Source organism: Macaca nemestrina, chromosome 8, assembly GCF_043159975.1.
Source record: "Macaca nemestrina isolate mMacNem1 chromosome 8, mMacNem.hap1, whole genome shotgun sequence".
Classification (NCBI taxonomy): Eukaryota; Metazoa; Chordata; class Mammalia; order Primates; family Cercopithecidae; genus Macaca; species Macaca nemestrina.
Window position 1 is genome coordinate 136568141 of NC_092132.1, and position 23339 is coordinate 136591479.

General features: G+C 37.2%; 1 protein-coding gene across 34 annotated transcripts in view; it reads right to left on the reverse strand.

Moving 5' to 3' along the window:
* Nucleotides 1–1805: 1805 nt before the first annotated feature.
* Nucleotides 1806–23339, reverse strand: part of LOC105463730 (pericentriolar material 1) — a 106763-nt gene continuing 85229 nt past the window's right edge. For 26 of the 34 annotated variants that reach the window (XM_011710966.3, XM_011710978.3, XM_011710961.3 and 23 more), the window contains 10 exons: nt 22169–22315; nt 19284–19481; nt 18374–18433; nt 17299–17428; nt 16841–17001; nt 14701–14773; nt 13909–14165; nt 3316–3408; nt 3111–3225; nt 1806–2155 (listed from right to left, as the gene is read on the reverse strand). In XM_011710966.3, the coding sequence (XP_011709268.2) occupies nt 2130–2155; nt 3111–3225; nt 3316–3408; nt 13909–14165; nt 14701–14773; nt 16841–17001; nt 17299–17428; nt 18374–18433; nt 19284–19481; nt 22169–22315 (1260 nt within the window). In that variant the 3' untranslated portion in view covers nt 1806–2129. The remainder of the gene's footprint in view (nt 2156–3110; nt 3226–3315; nt 3409–13908; nt 14166–14700; nt 14774–16840; nt 17002–17298; nt 17429–18373; nt 18434–19283; nt 19482–22168; nt 22316–23339) is intronic. The other 8 variants (XM_024787323.2, XM_011710982.3, XM_024787322.2 and 5 more) reach the window with 1 other exon arrangement.

Below are 23339 nucleotides of genomic sequence, written 5' to 3' on the forward strand. Positions count from 1 at the left end.
GAATAAATTCTGAAACATAAGTGAGTATGTGAATTTAAATGAAAATACAATTCAGAGTTGTATACAGGATATATATTTATTACCAGTGAAAAAGCATTTACCCAAAGTCAGTGTTACAAAATACAAAGAGTACCTCAACAGTCCGGCCAGCTCATTATTTTAGGCATTATCTCAACCTGCATAAAATTCTCTCTCACTCAGTTTGACCTTTTCTCCCTCTATCTGTAACCAAAATTTTTAACTTCAAAATTAGGACAAATAGGAATATTAAATGCCTAACCCTTCAGCAATAGTTTACTAAACAGATTAAATAAATATATCTGCTCTCAAACCCTAGGTATTTTAAAACTAAATTATCTACTAAAATAGAAAAACAATAGACTTAGATTAATAGCAGCTGTAACACAAGTCAAATAAGCAATTTTGATAAGGTTTGTAAGTACTATGGTAATAACTAAGATATAAATACAATTTTTTCACTTTAATATGCATGCAGAGAGAGAGACACACACAATATGTAAGGCTTGGCTTGAGTACCAAAACAAAGTATTTACCCTTTCCTCCTTAAAGTCTAGAAAATAAAGAATTTGAGTATGCATGTAACATAACTTATTGTTCCAATTTCCCTGAAGTTAGAGCACCTGGATAAGAACTTCTAATTCTGAATTGGTAATTTTCTGAATAGGTTTTATTAAAATTGAAGATACACTGTCTTCCATAATTTAAGTAGCAATACAGTAAATGTCCTCGTAGAGAAATCCTCATTTAATACTCCTTGAACGGACATTACACTGAGGTATACAGCAACTTTTTTTTTTTTTTTTTTTTTTTTTAAGATGATGGAGTCTCGCTCTGTCACCAGGCTGGAGTACAGTGGCATGATCTCGGCTCACTGCAACCTGCAACCTTCATCTCCCAGGTTCAACCTATTCTTCTGCCTCAGGCTCCCAAGTAGCTGGGACTACAGGTGTGCGCCACCTCTCCCAGCTAATTTTTGTATTTTCAGTAGAGATGGGGTTTCACCATGTTGGCCAAGATGGTCTCGATCTCTTGCCCTCATGATCTGCCCGCCTCAGCCTCCCAAAGTGCTGGGATTACAGGAGTGAGCCATGGTGCCTGGGCAGCAAGTAACAATTTTAAAGGAATACTCAACAAGTTCTTTTTTTATGGGGTATTTTAGTTGTTAACAAAGTTAAAATACTTCTTGGAACTAATTCTTCGTATTCAAGGAAGAATCTATAAGGTTGACTAATTCATTGTTATCTGGGTTTTTGAAGCTTTACTGGGTATATGGAGAATCTGGGATAAAAAGTAAATCACCTTTCAAAGCTGATTTACTTCAAGTCACATAAACTTTCAATACTTCACCTGCAAATGTGCTTCAACCTCACTACACACAAAAGAAACTGCTATGCTTTGGCTGTAAATTACCATCTCAATAGCCAAGTTTATCAGAAGACATATAGAATCTTACTATTTTATTATAGAAATTTAGTTCTACTTATTCCCACTTGAAAAATGAAAATCAATGGATTAATAAATATTCTGTAACTTCACAGGTATCCTGGATACCCTGATAATCTGCTCTATTCTTATACAGGAATAGGACCTGCAGGTATCTAAAAGAACATCAGACCCAACAGCAGCAACACTGGCATTATTTGGAAGACTGGCCTAATAGATGGGCTTTATAACAAATAATATATTTCTCTAACTCTTAACCACTGCTCTTTTCTGAGCAGCCTAAAATTATATAAAACATTGACTTGCTGTATAGAATTCAACATAATTTCCAAAAAAGATACTTTATAGATGAGTCCAAACTTTATTTAAAACTACATTTTAAATTCGTTACCAAACATCACAATGGGGAAAAAAATCAAGACCAAAGAAGGAAAAAAAAAAAAAAAAAAAAAAAAAAAAAAAAAACGCCACAGTGTGTCAAGGCTTAAATCTGTCCAGAATTCAGTTTCTGATGTTTTATACTGTGGGGAGAAATGACCATACCTATCAAAAAAGCAGTGTCAAACTAATTTACATTTTTATACAGATCAGATGTTTATTTAGTATTGTTTTCATATATGCATTGACTATGTAAGGACAGAGTTAGATGAGCCTCTGAAGACATCTCATATACTCTGGGCTCCCACCGTTTCTGAAAAACAGAATAATAATGCTTTATAAATTACTTATCAAATTACTAGAATTTAACATTGTGCTCTGCCATTAAAGTTTTTACTTTTAATATAAGGTTATTATAAAAGAAATCCTAATTTAGCTTGCTAATACAATTCCCTAATAGCACACGGTAAAAAAAGAATAGGTGAGGTTTCTGATTCAATATGGCAGAGTGAGTACATCCTGTCTCTCTAAAAACACTGCACTAGGAATAGAAAAGAACTATAGAATAGAATAAATCTAGACCAACAAAGAAGACTGGTTGGGAGAAAACAGAACAGGGGATATCAACAAATTACCAGAATGCTCAATGCAGACGGAAGCATACCCAAAGAGAGTGGAGGAAGCTGCAGCTCAAACACTTGCAATAGGCTGTAGCTGAGAAGGGTACCATATTCTAACAGGTAGAAGTGGACTGAAAACTCAGAAATTAACTGAAGGTCTGATACCTGAAGGGTCTTTCCTTCTCACTCCATTTCCAGGAAAAACAAAAACAACGAGATATCATGTGATTTTCATCAACTGATGAACTGATGGAGAACAACAAAAAGAAAAAACCCTTTGACCCTGATGCAAGAAACACTGAATGGCTCAAGAGCTGTGTTATTAGACTCATACAGAAAGAAATCTGAGGCTACTGAGACTATTGCTTGGCTCTACAATGAATGATATTTATATAGAAGCATCCTCAGAGAAAGTGCAGAACCATTTAATTCTATTACAAAAACAAAATATTAGTATATTTAATAGCCTTAGTAATGTAAGAATATGGGTAAAACTGAACAGAGAACCTGGAAGAAAGTACAGGAGCAGCAGCAAGGGATAATGACCAAAGTTGATGGAACAAAACGCACATATACTTAACCAAACTAAAAAGTAAAAAATAGAACAACCAAAAATAATATGGCAAGATTTAAATAGATAACTCTTACCGGGTTCTTTTAGTGTCTGAGAATTTCCAGCTAATTCTTCAGTCTGCAGTTCACATATTTCACCAGATAAATGGTTTTTCTGTTCTTCTTCTACCATTTTCTTCCTTATATCTGCCTTTGGAATGAAAATTAAAAATACAAATCATTTTTCATTTTAACAATATTTGTTATATAAAGACAAGTTTAATTAAAGACAGACAAATACCTCTGAATATATTGTCAGTTTCAGTGGTAAATCTTCAACTTTTACAAAATCTTCTTCATCAGACTTTTGACTTATATTACCAGATTCTGCTTCCTGTAATTTAATGGAAAAAAAAAATACGTACTCTAGATCCAAACCAAAGTCACCCATGTGAAGAAATAGTGAATTATTTTATCAGTAATTCTATCATATTTCGTTTTCTTCTACAATCAGCTCTATGAATAATTTGGAAATAAGGAGTTCATAGGAAAAGCTACATATCACAGCTGTGAAACATACTGTCAAGCTGTTACCATTTTGTCAAAAAAAAAAAAACACAAAAATGGTGGCGGGGAGGGGAGGGCAGTTTATACATGCCGAAGAAACAGCAGTTACAACCAGGACTCAAAACACTAGAAAGACAACTCTTGTTTCTTCATACGTTTACTGAACACATAAGAGCCATATCCGGCAGAATGTAAGTAACCACTTACAAACTTTTCAATGTATCAACTCTGATGGCGCTCAGTTAGAAAGCTGATGTATGAATTCAGTAAGTGTCTTTTGTGATCACCTCAAACTGTTTTTCCTAAACTTGAACTTTTTTTTTTCTCCTAGTTCTCCCTTCTCATTTTTAATAGTATCATAATTCTACCAATTATCCAAGTAGCAATCGTAGGTTTTTCTTCTTCTTGCGGTATTTTTCACTCATCATGCTCCTGTTCAGCTCATATTTCATATTTATACAATAGTAGATCCCCTAATCTAGCTTGACAATATATCCTATAGTCATCAGATTAATCTTCACAGTCCATAAATTTGACCATTTCACTTCTTTGCACAAAAACATTCAGTAGGATCCCTGACTAAAATTCAAAGTCAAGAGCTTTTATAACCTACCTCTGACTTAATTTCAATTAAATATCTTCTATGGCAACTCTACACAATGATCACATGAAAAGAATAAATCTAACCTGTAATTGAAATTTCAGAGTTTTAAATGTATAATTGTACTGGTAGTGAGGCAAACAAAAGAGTTAAAAGAGTTATTCTTTGTACTAATGTTTTCTAAAGATTATAAGGCCCCTAAAAATTATGAAGTCATAACTGTAAATGTATCTTTAAGAATTTTTTTTTTTTTTTTTTTTTTTAAGACACAGGGCCTCACTCTTACCCAGACTGGAATGCAGTGGGGGCAATCACAGTTCACCACAGCCTAGAACTCCTGGGCTCAAGTGATCCTCCCGCCTCAGCCTCCTGAGTAGCTAGGACCACAAGCAAGCACTATCATGCTTGGCTAATTTTTAATTTTTTGTAGAGACAGAGTCTTAGTATGTTGCCCAGGCTGCTCTCAAACTCCTTTTAGTTCTATCCAACAAAAGCATTGATTGGAAATCACCCAAGTTAAGTTTCACTTATGTTTGCAGTTTTAAAACAAGTCACACTGTTTTAAAGGCCTTTGTTTTATGGGGGTTTTGGTCAGGGATTTTTCAGGCCTGATCTCCATTTTAATTTTGCTTTAACAATTCCCCCCTTTTGGCTTGAGGGTGGCCAAATGGAGTAGCATTATCCTGTTACCACTACTGATGCAGATGCTGGGATGAAAAGTCAGGTAAAGTTGTTATCAAAAGGTATGTTGAGATTCAGTCATGCAGCCTCCATCAAGATTTACATAGTCAGTGTTAATTTCCCTGATGGCAGTCATGTGACGTGTCAGTGGTTGCTGGAAAGCATTTAAACCCCTTGTGGGGATATAACGCACAAGGGAAGAAAACACAGTAACTGTAGCAAGAACTGAAAAATCTAAGCAAAGATTCCCAGGGGCCAAAATTTAACCAACCGAATAAATCAATGGAGGAGGCCTTGCTTATCTGATTAAAAAAATGATTTATTAAGATCTTTTAAATTTGGGGCAACAATATCTGATTAACATAAAAACAATACTTTTCACCAAAGCTCATCCCTGTGAGCAGCTAAACTTCTACTGGAGTTCCAGAAAGGCCAAATCACTCATCTCAGATTGTACTGCTTGAAGAGTATCGAAAGTATCATTAAAACTTTTTTTCAAGAGTTGCTGAAATATTCATAAGCGATTTTTCCAATTCAGAGGCTGCCAGCTAAAGAAAAAAGGATCTTAGGAAATAACAAAATCTAGAACTCCTTCATATATTTGAGTTTGGGAGATCACAGGGAATTCTTTTTTAAGGGGTCACTTTATGTACACACAATCCCAGGTTAAGAATTTCACTACCATTTCATATCTGGTCAGTTTAGGTAGGAAATAGCCCAAACCACAGTGTCCAGATCATATAGGTGAAAACATTTATATATTTTGTTGCCATACAAGATGAATAACTCAGTATTACTGAGAGAAAGGGGCAAAGGAGATCCTATTACCCACCAACTGGGAATGATGTGATTGTCATGGTTATTCTTTGTCATATCTGCATCTGCACATTGCCAGGTAGAATGGTTATGATTCTATTAATGGAAGAGGAATAAAAAACACTTCTATGTATTACATATGGGTACCATCACCAAATAAGGATGACTTACTTCCTTTTCAAATACGCCCTCAATATTGATCTAAAAAACCCTATTGTACATAGTGAAACTATAGGGGTATTCCATTTGCCTCTAGAATTTGAACCAATGTCAGTTTCAGTCAGTTCTCTACTAATACAGTCAAGGGTATTATGGTGAAGTTCTGATTTTAAATATGTGTCATTATACAGGAGAGCAGTCTCCATAATTTGTGTTAAACCAAAAAGTTTGACTGCAGATAGGGAGACTGGAACCCTGGCTAGATTAGGCCCAGTTCTATTAAGGTTTTCTGTCCATGGTGATAAAATTACCAGCAATAAAATCAATAGTAGTTACAGAACATACCTTTGCTTCTAATAACTTCTTCCTAGTGCCAAGTCAGTCAATCATAAATATCAACCAACCTGCCAGGGGAAGGATACCAAACCTCTTCATAAAACCAGTTTCCTGAACTGCTCACCCAAGTGTGTACGGCAATAGATTTCAGTATTATTTGTGATTCCATTCATCTACATGACTACATGGCCAGCAACTGCTTTGGTTGAGAGTGGCTATGCTTTCAACATCAGACCTTAGAGGATATTCGGTTTGAGTAGGAAAAGTTCCTAACAAAGGTTTGAACATTATGTGTTAATGCAAAACCAAAACAAATCTTAATGAGAAAAGTTATATGTAGTCTTGTTCCACTGTGGTGGGAAGTTGTTTACTTCGTGATGCCACCTGCTCCTAGGGAAGGCTTTCCCTTAGATATCTTTAAGTTACCTATAGGTTGCCAAGTCCAAGAGTCTAAGGAAGCTCTCTCTACTTGAGAGAGATGGACCCAAGGCTCAAAACCCTGAAGTTTTGCTGCATCGTGAGTAGTAAGAATCGTCTGGTACAGTCCTTTCCAATGAGGCTCAAGGGCTGTTGTTTCCAAAAGATCCAATCTCCACATTCTAAGTTATGGAAGCCAGTCATGGATCATCATTGATACACAGTTCACAAAAAGCCTCCTTCAGCTGGTGGAAATAGACTTTTGCATAATCCATTAAGGTCTTGGAGTATTGAGTCATTTCAGAGCTAACAAATACAGGTGATACATGGGGTTCTACTACTAAAGGCATAGGTCTTCCAGTTATTTCATAAGGGGTCAAATTTGAGTTTTTCTGTAGGGGTTGATCTAATTGCCATTAGGGCCAGTGGTAACATTTTTGACCAAGGTAATCCAGTTGACAGTTTTGCTCATTTTAGTTTCAAGATATCATTTGTCCATTCAAGCTTTCCAGAAGAAAGAGGATAAGGGCAATGGTAGTGCCACCGACTTTGAAAATCTTGTTTATTCGATAACCTGTTCAGGAAAATCAGTTCCCTTATCACTGGAGATCTCTCCAGAAATACCCCATAAAGGAAATACATTTCCTAAAAACCTTTTGCTACTGTTGTGGCATCAGTCTTTTAAGTCCCAATCTATCCTGAAAACAGGTACACTAACACAAGAATATACTGATATCTCATTGTGGGTGGCAAATGAATGAAATCCATCTGCAGACCTACAAATGGTCTAGCAGGTGGTAGAAATCTTAAGGGTCTTTCCGGCTTTATGAGTTTGACAAGTCACACTGTTATAAGCCATTTCTGCTTTCATCATCTTTTTCATCATCTGAACCATTTTTCTTCACCATGATAGTTGGTAGAGTGCAGGGCCTTTAATAATAATGGCAGTTTGAAGGACTCAGGAAGGACCACCTGGCTGTCTGGGCCTTCAGTAAGTTCTTATTGAGCATTAAATTTGCTTCCTTTAAGATTCCATTTTTGTTGTTTCAACTCAGGTGCACAGCATTGTTTACTGAACAAATTATCCTGAGTGATCTGATCTTGGTCAGTTCTGTGGAGTTCATTCAAAATGCACATTTTGTCAATGTCAGACTTGGCCATAAAAGTCCACACAGGCATTTCCTTGATACTCAGATTTAGTCCTATGAGCATGAGCATCATTTTTATTAGCTACTTGTGAGGGCAGCAGAATAGCTGAAAGCAGCTCATCTGGCAGAGGTCCAGTACTGATGGAGGTTCCACTACAAGGTAGAAACCCTCTTTGTTTCCACAACATTCCAAAATCATCACTCACTCCAAAGGCATACCAGTTATCTGTATAAATGAAGACTGATTTGCGTTTTGCTATATGGTAAGGCTTAGATCACGTAATTCTTTGGGTTCTCCTGACTTAAGTTGAGGAAGAGTTCCCTTTTCTATTAGTTCATATTGAGTTGTTACAGCATGTCCTGCTCAGTATTTCTCCTCTACAGTTTTATCATAGGATCCAACAATAAAATGTATTTATTCAGAATCATCTAATGAAGTTTTCCATAAGTCAGTGTGAGGAGTCAATAGTTAGGACACCACACATACACACAGTTATGGTCTTCCTAATGTTCGGACAGAGGCAGCAAGTGGTAGGGTTAAGCAGATTCACGTCTGAGATAGAGATTAGAAGGTGACAGGAGAAGGATATCATAAAATGTTAGTCTACTTATTAAGACATGTTGGATCTGACTGGAATATAATAAGCTTTCAACTGCATGTGAAACCTGTAGGTAACATTTATTCCATAATACTAGGTCACGTAAAGTTTCTACCAATTTAGCTGCTGCTGTCACTGCTTTTAGATGGTTTAGATATGCTCTGACAATTCGATTTAACTGTAACCTATAATAAGTAATGGGTCAATAGCTTCCTCCACATTTCTGAGTAAAGACTCCTAAGGATGGATTATCACATTTGATAATCACAAAGTGAAAGGTTTTAAATAATTAGGGTGTCTTGAACTTGGAGGAGGTTATAAGGCCAGTTGTATTTTATTGAAAGCTTGTTCATCATTATCTTCCCATGGCAAAGCTGGGACAGAGATTTTTCTAAGTTCAGACAAGGGGGAAGCCAGCAGAGAAATTTGGGATTCAAGATCTACAGTATTCCATAAGACCAATGAACTCCCTTAACTGCCTTAGTTGGGGGCCAAGGGAACCCTTGGATTGTTTTTATTATTTCAGTTAAGAGGAAAATTCCCTCTGCAGTCAGATCATGTCCTATGTAATGGACCTTTACTCTAGAGCAGGGATCCCCAACCCCCAGTACTGGTCCAGGGTCTGTTAGTAACGAGGCCAAACAGCAGGAGGTGAGTGGTGGGGGAGAGCCAGCAAGCCTAGCTTCACCTTTATTTAAACCTACTCCCATCACTCACATTCTCGCCTGAGCTCCGCCTCCTGTCAGATCACTGGTGGCAACAGATTCTCGTAGGAGCTCGAACCCTATGGTGAACTGCGCATGCTAGAGATCTAGGTTGTGTGCTCCTTATGAGACTTTAATGCCTGATGCTGTGTCATTATCTCCCATCATCCCCAGATGTGACCATCTAGTTTCAGGAAGACAAGCTCAGGGCTCCCACTGATTCTACATTGTGGTGAGTTGTATACCAATTTCATTATATAACACAATAATAGAAATAAAGTATACAATAAAGGTGATGCGTTTCAGTCATCCTGAAACCATCCCCCTTACCCAGTCTATGGAAAAATTGTCTTCCATGAAACCAGTCCCTGGTACCAAAAAGGCTGGGGACAGCAGCTCTAAAGTTTTGCCATTGAGGCCTTATGTCCCTCGTAAGCTAAAAGTGTAAAAGATGATCTACATATAGACAGAATACAATTTCTAGAGAATTGTAAGGTTGACAGGTCTTGGTATAATGTCTGAGAAAAACAAGATAGAGCTTCAGCGAACCCCTGTGGCATTGCAGTCCAAGTATATTGCTGGTTTTTTCAGGTACAAGCAGAGAACTACTGGCTTACTGGAATACTAAAAAAGGCCAAGCAAAGATCTATCACACTGTGAACCATTTAGAATCTGTAGGCACGTTAGAAAACAAAGTGTTAGGATTTGGAACAGCAGGAAATCTTGGATTGACAATTTTATTTAATGCACGTTAAGTCTTGAACAAATGTCCAACTTTGTCATATATATATGTATATATGTGGGTATACATTATATATGTGTGTGTGTATATTATATATGTATATATGTGTATATATATTACATATGTATATACGTGTGTGTGTGTGTGTGTGTATATATATGTTTTGTTTTGAGACGGAATCTCGCTCTCTGGCCAGGCTGGAGTGCAGTGGTGCAATCTCGGATCACTGCAACCTCCACCTCCTGGGTTCAAGCATTTCTCCTGCCTCAGCCTCCTGAGTAGCTGGGACTACAGGCATGCATCACCACACCCAGCTAATTTTTATATTTTTAGTAGAGACGGGGTTTCACCATGTTGGTCAGGATGGTCTCAATCTCTTGACCTCATGATCAGCCTGCCTCAGCCTCCCAAAGTACTGGGATTACAGGCGTGATAGATTTTTTATCCGCAGGATTAGAGTATTATAGAGACAAGTACAAGGAATTGTTTTATTAAATCCTCTTTAATTGGGTAAAGCCTTTGGATTGCCTCTGACTCTAGGGGGCATTACGGCAATTTAGGCAATGGCTTAAAGTAATATATTTGGATTTTTATAGGCTTACCACTTTTAACCTTCCCTTTGTCAGCTGAGTAACAAGTCCACAAACATCTGGGTATTTCAGAAAGGTCTGGGTTGGTATAAGAGTGAGTTTCAATATGATCAATTCCTGCTTGTAGGAAACAGAGCAGTTCAGGTTTAGAAGGGTCAGGAAGCTCTAAAATTAACTTTCCTTCCAGAGAGAACTTTACGTGCCCTCTCAATTTATTGTCATACTGTAGGAAGGCATGCTTTTCTGAGATTGGTCCAAGCGTCATTTGGACTGGTTCACAGGGGATTCTCTGAACTTGATTGGAAACGTGACATACTTTCTTTCCTCCAAGGGATTGGCTGATTTACTAGGATGGGGTTGAAAGTGGATAAGGTATCCACCAACACTGTACACGACTCCCACTGATGCTGATCTTAGTTTCCCCATGTTTATTTAAGGTCTTATGGAGAATAACATACCAGAGAATCCCTTGATGTCCCATTGGTGTTACTGTCTTCAGAGTCAAGCCCTTGGGAACTTCTTTTTATTTTTTTGAGATGGACTTTTGCTCTTGTTGCCCAGGCTGGAGTGCAATGGCACGATCTTGGCTCATGACAACCTCCACCCACCAGGTTCAAGTGATTCTCCTGCCTCAGCCATCCAAGTAGCATGCACCACCATACCCAGCTAATTTTGTATTTTTAGCAGAGATGGGGTTTCTTCATGTTGGTTAGGCTGGTCTTGAACTCCTGACCTCAGGTGATCCGCCTGCCTTGGCCTTCCAAAGGGCTGGGATCACAGGTGTGAACCACTGTTCCTGACCAGCCTGGGAACTTCATCTAATGAGGAAATAGTCTGGCTCAAAACGGGTAGGTCCATTAGAGGACTGGTCAAGAGTGGACAATCTTTTCTTCAATGACCTGTTTACAGACACTGATTTTTTTCTAGTTCTAACATTCTCTCAAAATGTTCAGCTATAGTGACTAATTTAGCCGTATCAGTGACTTGCCATCCAATCTTGTGTTTTTTAATCAAGGGACCAGAGTCTAGTCAGAGACTATTAATGAATAAAACCATAAAAACCATTTCAATTCCCACAGGAAATACTCCCTGCTGTATTTCAAGACCAGAATGTTTAAAAAATGAGATTTCCAATCTAGCCGTGTAATCAGAAACAGACTGAACTTTTTGGACTAGTCAATCTTCTGTGGAAAGACCATGGGATAGCTTCTAGATGTTTTCCGGTTGTTGTAGTAGCATCTTTTGGGCTATCCACAGAAGTAGCTCTTAAAGGGTTGGCAATACTCTTCTGAGGCTTATGCCATCCTGCCATAGTCATCCATTAACCTGCTTCCGCAGCGGCTAATATCATGCGTATCAACTGACAGAAATCAGGAAGCCCAGGGTCATTCTAATTCTAAATTCCTCAGCAAACTGTTTTGGATTTTCCTTGGGATTTGGAAAATCTTTTGCTATGGCTCTGAGTTCAGCTTTTGACCCAGAAGTAAAAGTAGTTACAGGAGCCAGACCTCAGTGTGCTGGCTGAGGGTCTAAGTAAGCAAAGCATTAGCCCAACTTCCTTTCTGTCACATCATCCAGAGTGAAAGGGTAATTGTGCAAAAGAATTAAGATGACTGAACAAATGGGTTATTGGATTCAGAATAATTAGAGGAGGATAAGCAGAGTAACAGGTCAGAGTGAAGTCACTCCCTACATATAATTCATTTTATTTTTGTTGTCAATTCATTGCTTAAGCTTTTCATCTGTCTTATTTGCCTTTAGTAAGGAATCTTTTACAGAGGCAATTTTGGAATTATGTCTTTTAGAAGCCTCTATACACAAATCAAAAATTGCTTCCCACTGTTTCTGAGGCGTTTGGGATCCCTTCTTTTCTAATGTTCCCATAAACAATTTTACCTAGATTAAAACTTCTCCACTGTAACTTTAACTCTTCTCTGATAAAGTGTAACCATTTCTCTAGAAAGGCAGTTTCATGTTCATAATTTCTAAACATAAAATTTGCTAGAGTTCTAGAAAGAGGGGTCCCAGACTCCTCAGGTGTTAATTAACCCATAATACTCTATTTTTCTAAACTTCACCTACCTGAGGCTACCAACTGGACCCAGTCTAGTTACTGTCAAACATCTAGTTCGACCTCTGGATCCAGTAAAAAATAAAATTACTCGGCTGGGTATGGTGGTTCATGCCTGTAATCCCAGGACTTTCGGAGGCTGAGGCAGGCGGATCATAAGGTCAGGAGATCCAGACCATCCTGGCTAACACAGTGAAACCCTGTCTCTACTAAAAATAGAAAAAATTAGCCAGGCTTGGTGGCACGCAGCTGTAATCCCAGCAACTCGAGAGGCTAAGTCAGGAGAATCACTTGAACCCGGGAGGCAGAGGTTGCAGTGAGCCAAGATCGCGCCACTGCACTCCAGCCTGGGCAACAGAGCAAGACTCCGTCTCAAAAAAAAAATAAAATAAAATAAAATTACTCAAATAAACTCAGAGACCTCAGGACATAAACTGTGGAGCCTGAAATCCGAGAGGGACTTACTCAGGACCTCCAGATGCAGCGAGAAAGCAGTGAGCACAATGGGCACCTTTTGCCTGGTTCCTTGATGCTTCCAGAGGCCACAGGGGGTCTCTTTCAAATCCCACTCTGACACCAAACTGTAAAAGACAAATCTGAGGCACAATAAAATTTTAGAGTTCATTTGAGTAAGAAGCAATTCAGGAACTGGGAACACCAGACCAAAAGAGATTTAGTGTTCCATTGACAAAAATATCAGAGACAAGTATTTATTTGGAAAATGTGGAAGTAAAATAAATTATTTGCTTGGTTTGCAATTAGAAAACTGTCTTTTATCAGGTACCTTCTCAGAAAGTCCCTAGTCATATCCGTATGTTAGCTGGCTACTTATGAGAGGCTGGGGTTAAGCTTTGGTTCTAACATAAGCATCTATCAGAAATGACCCAAGTGAAGTTTCACTTATGATTGCAATTTCAGCAAGATTAATTATTTTTAAGGCATTTGCTTTTCTCTGCTCAAATATTTTTCAGACCTGGGCTCCACTTGAATTTTCATTTAATACTATCATGAGTACAGATTTCCTAGTCTTTTTTTCCTTTTTTAATCACTCACTGTATAAAGATTGTGTTGTCAAACTGTTTTATTTCCTATCTCAAGTGTAAACCTTTAGGTTTACTGAAAATTTGCAATATATTCTAAACAGTTGAGAAGAATAGGTAGTGTAAAGGATAAACGATGATTCATGTACCATTACCACTTCAGATCTGAACTTAAAATGAATTCTTTTTATCTCTTTGGTTCTCAAAATTATAAAACATAAAACAGCTCGTGGGTTTTGAGATGGTCATCTTAATTCACTCTTACCCTTCTGCTAAAGTTTAAGTGTGAATTAGAAAAATGTTCCAACATGTTCTAAACCTAAACACAAAATGGTTTACATGCTGAGAATGCTAATCTGAAAAATGAAGAAATACGCACAGAAATGAAAAGTAAAAATATTTGGAAATGTAAATGATACGTACATAGTCATTCACTAACACTGGAGATTCAGTATCAGGACTTCCAGCCAGAGAGCTTTCAGGAGTTTCCTGAGCAGATTTAACTTCTTTGACTCTAGGCACTAAAGGTTCCATTTCAGGTAAAGGTAACGGCAAAGGGTTAGGCTCTGGAGTTGAATCAACAGTAGCAGGTGAGTCCTTATGGGAAGCACTATTTAAAGGTTGCTCATCTTCCAAGATATTGAGGTAACAGGGTTTCACAGGAGAGTTATCTTGGTCATCTGTCATCAAAAGAAAGTCTTAATATTAATGTAATGCAAAAAATGTTAAATTTTACTCTCTATTTTACTAATAAAGACAATATGCATGAGTAAGAGCAATCAAGACACTTCAGACCAAAGAGAAAAGGCAACTACAAATTTTCCTTATCATTGGTTCCCAAATTTAGTTGGTCAAAATCACCTGGGAGCATTTTAAGAATCAAATTCCTGAAATCCACATTTCTAACAAATCAGGACTTTCAGGAACAAGGCCTACAAATGGCTTTTTAAAATCTCCCATATTTGTATCTAAAAATGCTCTTTACAGAATTTTTGTCTGTGCAGGTAAATACTTGTCACCTTTTCTTTATTGTTGTTTAGAGAAACAAATTCTTATGTTTTCTACAAAGGATTTATACGGAGAAGAAAAATATACATCAGGTCCAAAGTACTTTCAAACTAAGAATTTGGTGTTTTCTGTTTTGTTTTTTTTTTTTAGCTTTTAAGCAAATAAAGGAAATTATCTTAAAATCAAAGACTTATTTAGATTTGTTACCTTTACTAGTGGCTTCTTGTTCCAGTGGGACATTTTTGCTTTCTGCTGTCTTCTGAAAGTCATGTTGTAGGACCTAAAAGGGAAAAATGTTTTAATAGCAGGGCCTGAAATATATGGTCACTATAAAAGAGATGATTACCAGTGTGTAGTTTTTGTCCAACCCAAGAACTTCATACAAACAAATTTAAAAGTATCTTCTAAAACTATCTCAAGAAGGAGGCTTTGGTTGTGATTTCAAGATGGCTAAATTAAAGGGTTTCCTTCTTTTCTTAAAAAAACACACACAAAAAATAATACAGCTGAAATAAATAGACTGCATTGTTCATTTTTTTTCAGACTCTAAAAGACACTTAATGCAGCCAAAAAGGGAATGAAGGAGGAAGTGAGGACAGGAAGATGAACAAAGTTAAATGCCTTCAGCAGGGAGAGGAAACAAAAATTGAGATTCACCTCATAACTGTAAGTAACAGATCTAGAAAGGAAGGCATATGATGTTCGGGCAGGAGCTGGTGATGAAACGGTGGTGGTGGTGGTAGTCGTTTAAAACTAAGGAACATGTGACTACGTAGGTTCTCTCCTTCAACCTCAACAGAAAATGGCAGATTATATCTTAGAGAAATTAAACTAGTGAGCCGCAGACCTGGGGCTACTGGGAGTAGAGACACATGAGGACACAGTAAAGTATCGGATTGGTGTAAAAGTAATTGTGGGTTTTGCCATTGAAAAAACGACCAAAACCACAATTACTTCTGCACCAACCTAAATAGAATACTGAAAACAGAATAATCTAGTGCATGCCTGTAAAACGGTGGGACCTCAGCCCCATTCCCAATCTAGCTTCAGAATACCAGCAGCCAAGCTTATATACTCCAGGCAGGACAGTGAAGGATCCTAATTTGGAGAATCTAAACCACCTCAAAGAAAAGACCAATAGATACTGACATTTACAAGTTTCTAGGAATACGCTGGCTGTCTCCCCAAATGCCCTACCTACAGTGAAGCCCAAAAGAGCCTTAACGTGCTTTTTGGTATATCATTGTTTAATATAAACAACCAAGGTTCAGCAGACATTTGAAAACAGAAGATAATGCTTCTGTGAAATAACAGGGCACTACAAAAAAGTAATTAAAAAAAACTGTTTAGAAGTTAAAAATATGACAGCTGAAATAAAAATAATTTCATGCAAGTATTAAAGAAAATCTCTCAAGGTAAAACCAAAAGATAACGAAAAGAGGAGAAAATTAAAAGATTAATCCATGAGTACTAATAATATCTGATAATATTAAGTACAGAAGGAGAGAAAAGAGAAAATGGTGTGGCAGTAATAAACAGAATTTAAAAATTTACCAAGTTGAAAACAATCACTGAGTATCCACTGCAAATAATGAAAAAATACCCCAACAAGGCACATCACAGTAAAATGTCAAACTCCAGAGGAAAAGATCTAGACTAGGGAGGAAAATAACATAAAAAAGTACCCCTTCATCCATAGAATGTATGTTCCAAAACTGTGGATAGTACCAAACCCCATTTATACTGTTTTTCCCCATAAATACTTATCTATGATAAAGTTTAATTTATAAATTGAGCACAGTGAGAGATTAACAATAATAATAAAACAGAACAATTCTCTTGTGCTTTGGGGCCATTAATAAGGGCTGTTTGAACACTGTGATACTGCAAATCTATCTGCTTACCCTAGATGGCTATTAAGTGATTAACAAGCAGGTAGTGTACACAGTGTAGACATGTTGGATAATGGAATGACTCACAACTCAAATAGGAAGGAGTGGGCTGGTGTGAGATTTAATCACACCACTAAAAACAGTGTATAATTTAAAATGTATAAACTATTGGATGGGTGTGGTGGCTCACGTCTGTAATCCCCGAATTTTGGGGGGAGGCTGAGGTGGGAGGATCGCTTGAGCTCAGGAGTTTGAGGATATGAGCAGTGAGCTACAATTACACCACTGCACTCTAGCCCAGAAGACTGAGCAAGACCCTGCCTCTGAAAAACAATTATAAAAAAACCCCTGGTATTTCAGATTTTAATAAGCATATTAATCAGGCTTCCATTCATGAAAGCTGAAAATTTAGAAGGATCTACTTTGAATAGTTAAAATAAGGCTAATGGGAATACCTGTTCATCATGTTCATTTTCTTCGGTAGCTTCAGTGTTAGCCTGAAGGGAAGTCTGGACATCCACGGGGCCTTCTTCAAATTCTTCCATTTCTTCCTCCTCATTTTCATCTTCTCCACTTCCATAATTAGTTAAAGCCTGAGTTTCAGCTTTAGACAAATCTAAGTTGATTAACACACAATTTTTAGTAGATTTCAGCACATAATCTTAACAACGGCTACCATTTATTGCATTCCTGCCTGGCACAGATGCTTTATATACAGTATCTGAAATCTTCAAACAGTATGTATTAGAAAACGTACAGTGCAGAAAGGCCGGATAATTCAGGGTTACAGTGAAATTCAAAATCAGAGTTCTTTGACACTTAATTCTATACTTGTTATACTCCACCAAACTGTTCCAATAAATGACCTACAAAAAACTAAAATATAAAGATATTACAGAGCCTTTAAACTTACTAATAGACACTGGACATCCTTCACTTTCTTCATCTTCCTCTTGATCAGAAATATCAGATCTTATATTTTTGGGACCATCATACACCTCAGATGTTTGAGTCTGCTTAACTGTTTCAGTTTCATCCTTGTCCTAGACACAAATATATTTGAGTAGTTAATTCCTTAAAGTACATGTGTAAAAGCTATATAGTAAGTCTATCATATTAATAATGATCATTATCTAATAAAAAACACAAAGAACCATTTTTATTTATTTATTTATTTATTTATTTATTTTTTAAATTTATTTATTTATTTTTTTTTTTGAGACGGAGTCTCACTCTGTCGCCCGGGCTGGAGTACAGTGGCCGGATCTCAGCTCACTGCAAGCTCCGCCTCCCGGGTTTACGTCATTCTCCCGCCTCAGCCTCCCGAGTAGCTGGGACTATAGGCGCCTGCCACCTCGCCCGGCTAGTTTTTTTTTTTTTTTTTTGTATTTTTTTAGTAGAGACGGGGTTTCACTGTGTTAGCCAGGATGGTCTCGATCTCCTGGCCTCGTGATCCGCCCGTCTCGGCCTCCCAAAGTGCTGGGATTACAGGCTTGAGCCACCGCGCCCGGCCAAGAACCATTTTTAATAGTCTAGTTTTATTTTTAAAACAAAAAAATCTGTCAGAAAAAAGGTCATTTGATGATACAGTCTGCTTTCAAACATTAAGGTAAAAGCTGTTAAAATACTTTTATATTGTTTCAAAAGCATTATTTTTAGGCTTTTTTTTTTTCTTTTTGAGGCAGAGTCTTACTCTGTTGCCAAGGCTGGAATGCAGTGGCATGATCTCAGCTCAATACCACGTCCACCTCCCAGGTTCAAGTAATTCTCCTGCCTCAGCCTCCTGAGTAGCTGGTACTACAGGTGCGCACCACTACATCTGGCTAATTTTTGTATTTTTAGTAAGGACGGGGTTTCACCATGTTGGCCAGGCTGGTCTGGAACTCCTGACCTCATGATCCACCCGCCTTGGCCTCCCAAAGTGCTGGGGTTACAGGCTTCAGACACTGCCCGGCCATATTTTTAGGCAAAAATTAATTAGCACATACTTTGTCTTCATCATCAATCTCTCCAGCAGGTGAGCCATGATCTTCAAGAATCCTTTTGGCCTTTAAAACAAACCAATTACACAGAATTTAGCAATATACTTAGACACATACTTACATATTTAGCAGTTCTCATGTCTAGTACTGGGATTATAGACCTGAGCCTATCCTGTATTACTTTCTAATCATTTATTACAGTATCATGCTTTTATTTTCTTCAAGCTCTTAGCAATGTCTAAAATTTATTTATATCCAGAAAATAAATATCATGAAAAGTGTGAAATGGATAGCTTGATTTTGTCTACTTTAGATTGTAAGGAAAAAGAGCCATCTCTTTCTATTTGGGTCTTGGCTTATTTCCTTCTCATAAAAGAGGGTCAGGAAAAGGCTTCCTGGTATGCCTCAAGTTGAGGCAGAATAGTCATCCAATCTCACGTGATCAAAATTAATTTGACAAGGTAGAACAAACTACAGGGATGTAAAACCAAAGCCCTAACTAATAAGCATTTGTGTTAACTGGGAGTGACCTCTGGGTAATGCATATTCTCCAAGAATCTACAGGGATTGATAACAACCATGGCAGGCAGCTGGGTCTGGTCCAGGACCAGATCCCAGTCCTCCTCTCCTCTTTTGAGACCTGAATACAGGACAGTAATGTGAACTAGTTATCTGACAATTATCTGACAATGTACATTTAACATCAATTTCTGTCTGCATTCCTGATCTTGAGCAACTGCTGTTACTCCTCAAATTCCATAAGTGACTAGCATATGTAATGACTTATAATGTGATTAACTGGTATTACAAAAAACAACTACTTTTGCTGAGGTAAAATGTGATTTCAGTTAATAATAATGATTAAGAACTGTATTTATGTGCCAGTTATCCTAAAATCAAAATGAATGTGATCTACCTCTTTGGCGTAAGACTGTATCACTCCAGCTGCTTCTATTTTCCTTTTGCATCTCTGTTTAACAGTTATACTATTATTATCCAAATCTTGCATAAGCTTAAAGAAAGCCAATTCATTGAACAACACTTCAGATATCTCTACAAGAAGATCTTCTCCACAGTCTTTCAGTTTTCTGCCAGCAAATTTTGCCAGTGAATCCTATTTAAACATAAACCAAATAATTTAAAGATAGTGAACTTCAATTACTTTTAAGTACTGAAAAACTTAAAACTAATGTTTATGATTACTAAGGAAAGATAGGTTAGTATTAGTAAAGAATACTGCTATATTACTAAGTAGGAATGTTGTTAGTCCTGCTTAAAGAGTATATACAAGGGAAGGACATATATGGTCATCTATATTTAGTCACTATTTGATGTAACTGCTGGGCACAAATGTATTCAGACAGGGATTTCTGATACCAGAAAGCTCCCTGACAGTACAGGAGATACTATTTATTGCTGTAGTATATGTGTAAGTGCTATAAAAGGAAAAGACAAAATCTTCCACCTCTAAATGTACCATTAGTATACTTTTAAAGATTCCTTCTTTACTTAAGCCAACCATTCTAATTTAAATTTTTCTTCAAAAGTAAACTTAAGTTCTATTCAAGTTGATGTACAGGATCATGTAAAAGAAAACAGGATTTCAAGACCCTCTACATTTATATTATATCAAGGAGGAAATTAAGCCCTGGCAACTTGAACGTTGGTGATTTCTCCTTCTTAGACAATACATTAACTCTCTTCCTCGTTGTTCTTGTTCTGTAAATGACTAGGAGACATCAGAGACCAGACCTCCTGCCTTCTAACCACTGATCTTTGTTACAGATTAACTGCCTCCTTTACTATGCATTAAGCCTTATATAGAAAGATGATGAAATTCTGTTAAGCTTCCCTAAACTCTCTCCAGATAAATTAGCAGTCCCCAACCTTTCTGGCACCAGGACCTGGTTTCACGGAAGACAATGTTTCCCTCAAACATAGGTTGGGGGAAGGTTTCAGAATGATTCAAGCACATTACATTGAGGTGGAGCTCAGGCAGTAATGAGAGCCATGAGGAGCAACTGTAAATACAGACGAAGCTTTGCTCACTCGCCTGCTGCTCACCAGTCTGGGGGTTGGGGACCCCTGATATAATGATCCCAAACTGCTGATGTCTATTCTTTGGAATCTGTGCTTCCCAGGCAGCTATCCCTCACACACTGCGCTTGAATCAACTCTCTTTAAGTAGATTCTGACCCTTTTGATTATTTTAGGTTGAGAATCTTCAAATAAGTATACTCTAAACATTTTTAGTAAAACCACTCCTCTTTTTCTTTCTAAAAATATGGACTACACTATTTAGCAAACAGGCAAACAACTATGATGTTCAATGCCTAACCCTCTCTCCCACCAAAAGACTATCTTATCTAGTACAATTATGGTAAAAACGTACATATGCTGGGTGCTTTGTGGGAAAAAAAATCCTGAACGGGTTTCAGAAGGAAAAATGTAGAAGACGGTAATTTAAGCTCTAGCTCATAAAAATTTTTCAACACTCTGGGCAATATTTAATATAAATTTACTTTTATTCTTCATGTATGTCCTCTTGTGGAAAAATCAAGAATGGGATAAAAGAAAAGCAGTCAAACCTCAGACTGAGAAAAAAAGTCTTATTTCCAAATTAATGCTTTGGGATCTACCCACAATTATCACAGAAGGCAAAACTGAGGAAGGGCTACATGGATCTTAATAAAAAATATTTAAATGCTTATTTATCTTTTAGTGTTATTCTAAAATGGAGGTTCCTACAATGCACAACACCACTGATGTCTTATAGTCCTTATAAATTATCTATTAGTACTAATTACTAATTAGTACTAATGGGGCCAGGACAATTTATACTTTAGTCTTAATACTAACAAAATGGAAAATTACAGCGATATAAATTTGCATCAAGCCCAAGGAAAAAGTTAATACCGATTATCTAAAACCAGTTTAAACAAAGAAATAAGAAACAAGGCAAAGTTTCATTAGAAAATTTTGTAATAAAGACGAAAAGAAAAATGTGTCACCTAATGTAGAGTAAAAATACGTATCACTGAACTGTCTCAATGGGAAAATACTCGGGTAAACATAAAGATGTTTGTCATAAGGAATAAACAAGGTAATTTTATTAACACTAACATGGGATTTCTCAACCTTGGCCCTACTGACATTTAGGACCAGATAATACTTTGTTGTGGGGGACTGTCCCATGTACTGTCAAATGTTTATCAAGATTCTTCCTGGTCTCCACCCATTAGTTGCCAGTACCTGTCCTCCTCTCAGCCCTCCCTACCTTCTTCACACCACTTGCTCTGATAAACAAAATGTCTGCAGACACTGCTAAATGTCTCCCAGTAGGCAAATTCTCCCCCAGTTACTGACTTACTATAATTTAAGCGTACTGATACAGCCTAAAAAGTCTCTACAACCAGCTGGTCTCTGGCTTCCGAAATTTCCCAGATTAGTCAAATTACTTTACCAATTATTTTAGAAACAGTCACAGAATACTTTCTAAACATTTCAAACTAAAAACGTTTTCATTGAGAAGATGAACCAACCAATAAAAGCTTGTAAGAGATATGCCTTAGACATGACCAAATTAAATGAAGATACTAACAGGGCCTAATAATACAATATTATTTTAACCAAGTGACAACCTTAAAAGTATTAAAACATCATCCCAAATGGATGCTAGATTGGATGTCCACCTGAATAAATTGTACAATGCAAGAAAAGGCCTCACTGCGCGCCCCCGCCCCCCACAAAAACCTTACCACATAGTACATATTGGTAAATCATACAAGTATAAACTCTTACCTGTAATATACTTCCAAGTTGCTTATGAAAGAACTTTACAAACTCTTTGCTCTCATCATTTTGCTGGGTAAGGGTCAAAACCATGCGCCTTACTGAAGTTAAAAGTTGCGAGGAGCATACTTCATCCATGTGCTCCTGAGAAAAATCCTAGTTGGTTAGAATATAAACTTACCTATTGTTTAAAAAAAGAAAATCAATCCACATAATATAAAATGTTAATTTTTAATTTTCTTGCACAGATGCTCCTCAATTTTCAGATACCCGTTTAGAAATATTCATAAGAAAAGCCAAACTCCTACTTTATTCATACACATTGAGAGGTTTGGCAATTTTGACCCGTGAAAGCAGATGATAAGCCAGTAAAAGAACTGGCTGATCCAGTACTTTTCACCACTTCCTTTCTGTACCTTTCTATACCTTAAGGAGAACTATTCATGCTACAGCTTCCATTTTGCCAATCTTTCTGTTTTCAGTTAATTTCAAATACTCTTACAAGCATACTCACCTTCTACCCAATTCCCTATTATTTTCTAACTCAGGGTTTCTCAACCTTCGCATTATTGACATCCTGTGCATTGCAGGATATTTAGCATCATCCTGGCCTCTACCCACTAGATGCCAGTAACACCTCCTCCCTACACCACCTCAACAACTAAAAGTATCTTTCGACATTCTGAAATGTCTTGAGGGTTAACATCACCCCCTTGCTACTTTCTTAACAAATCGCTTTAGTCAAGTGTCTCTTCTTAAACTTTCTTAAGAAACAGGTGTGAGCTACAAAATAATATGAATCACGGTTAAGTTTCTGAGGTCAACCCCATAAATCATCCATATCAAGTAATCTCAAGGTTCTAATCCTTCTTCTTCTTGTAAATCCATTTAAGCAAATCCTATAATCTTTTTCAGTTCCGTTTTCTCCCCACCCCATAAAATTTACAAAATAAGGGAGCCAAACTAGATGATGTTCAAGGTCCCTTCTCAGACTTAAGCTCATTTAAAATAATGTATGTGTCAAGACAGGTGACTAAAAAAAAACAAACTGTGCCTGTCTTCAGAGAGTCAAATACTAATGCAGGAGTCAGATATGTACATAAATAATCACTATAAGCTCTGTGCTGTCTGGTAGATAACACTTTTTTAACTGCAGGGATTCTCATTTATCACAAAATAC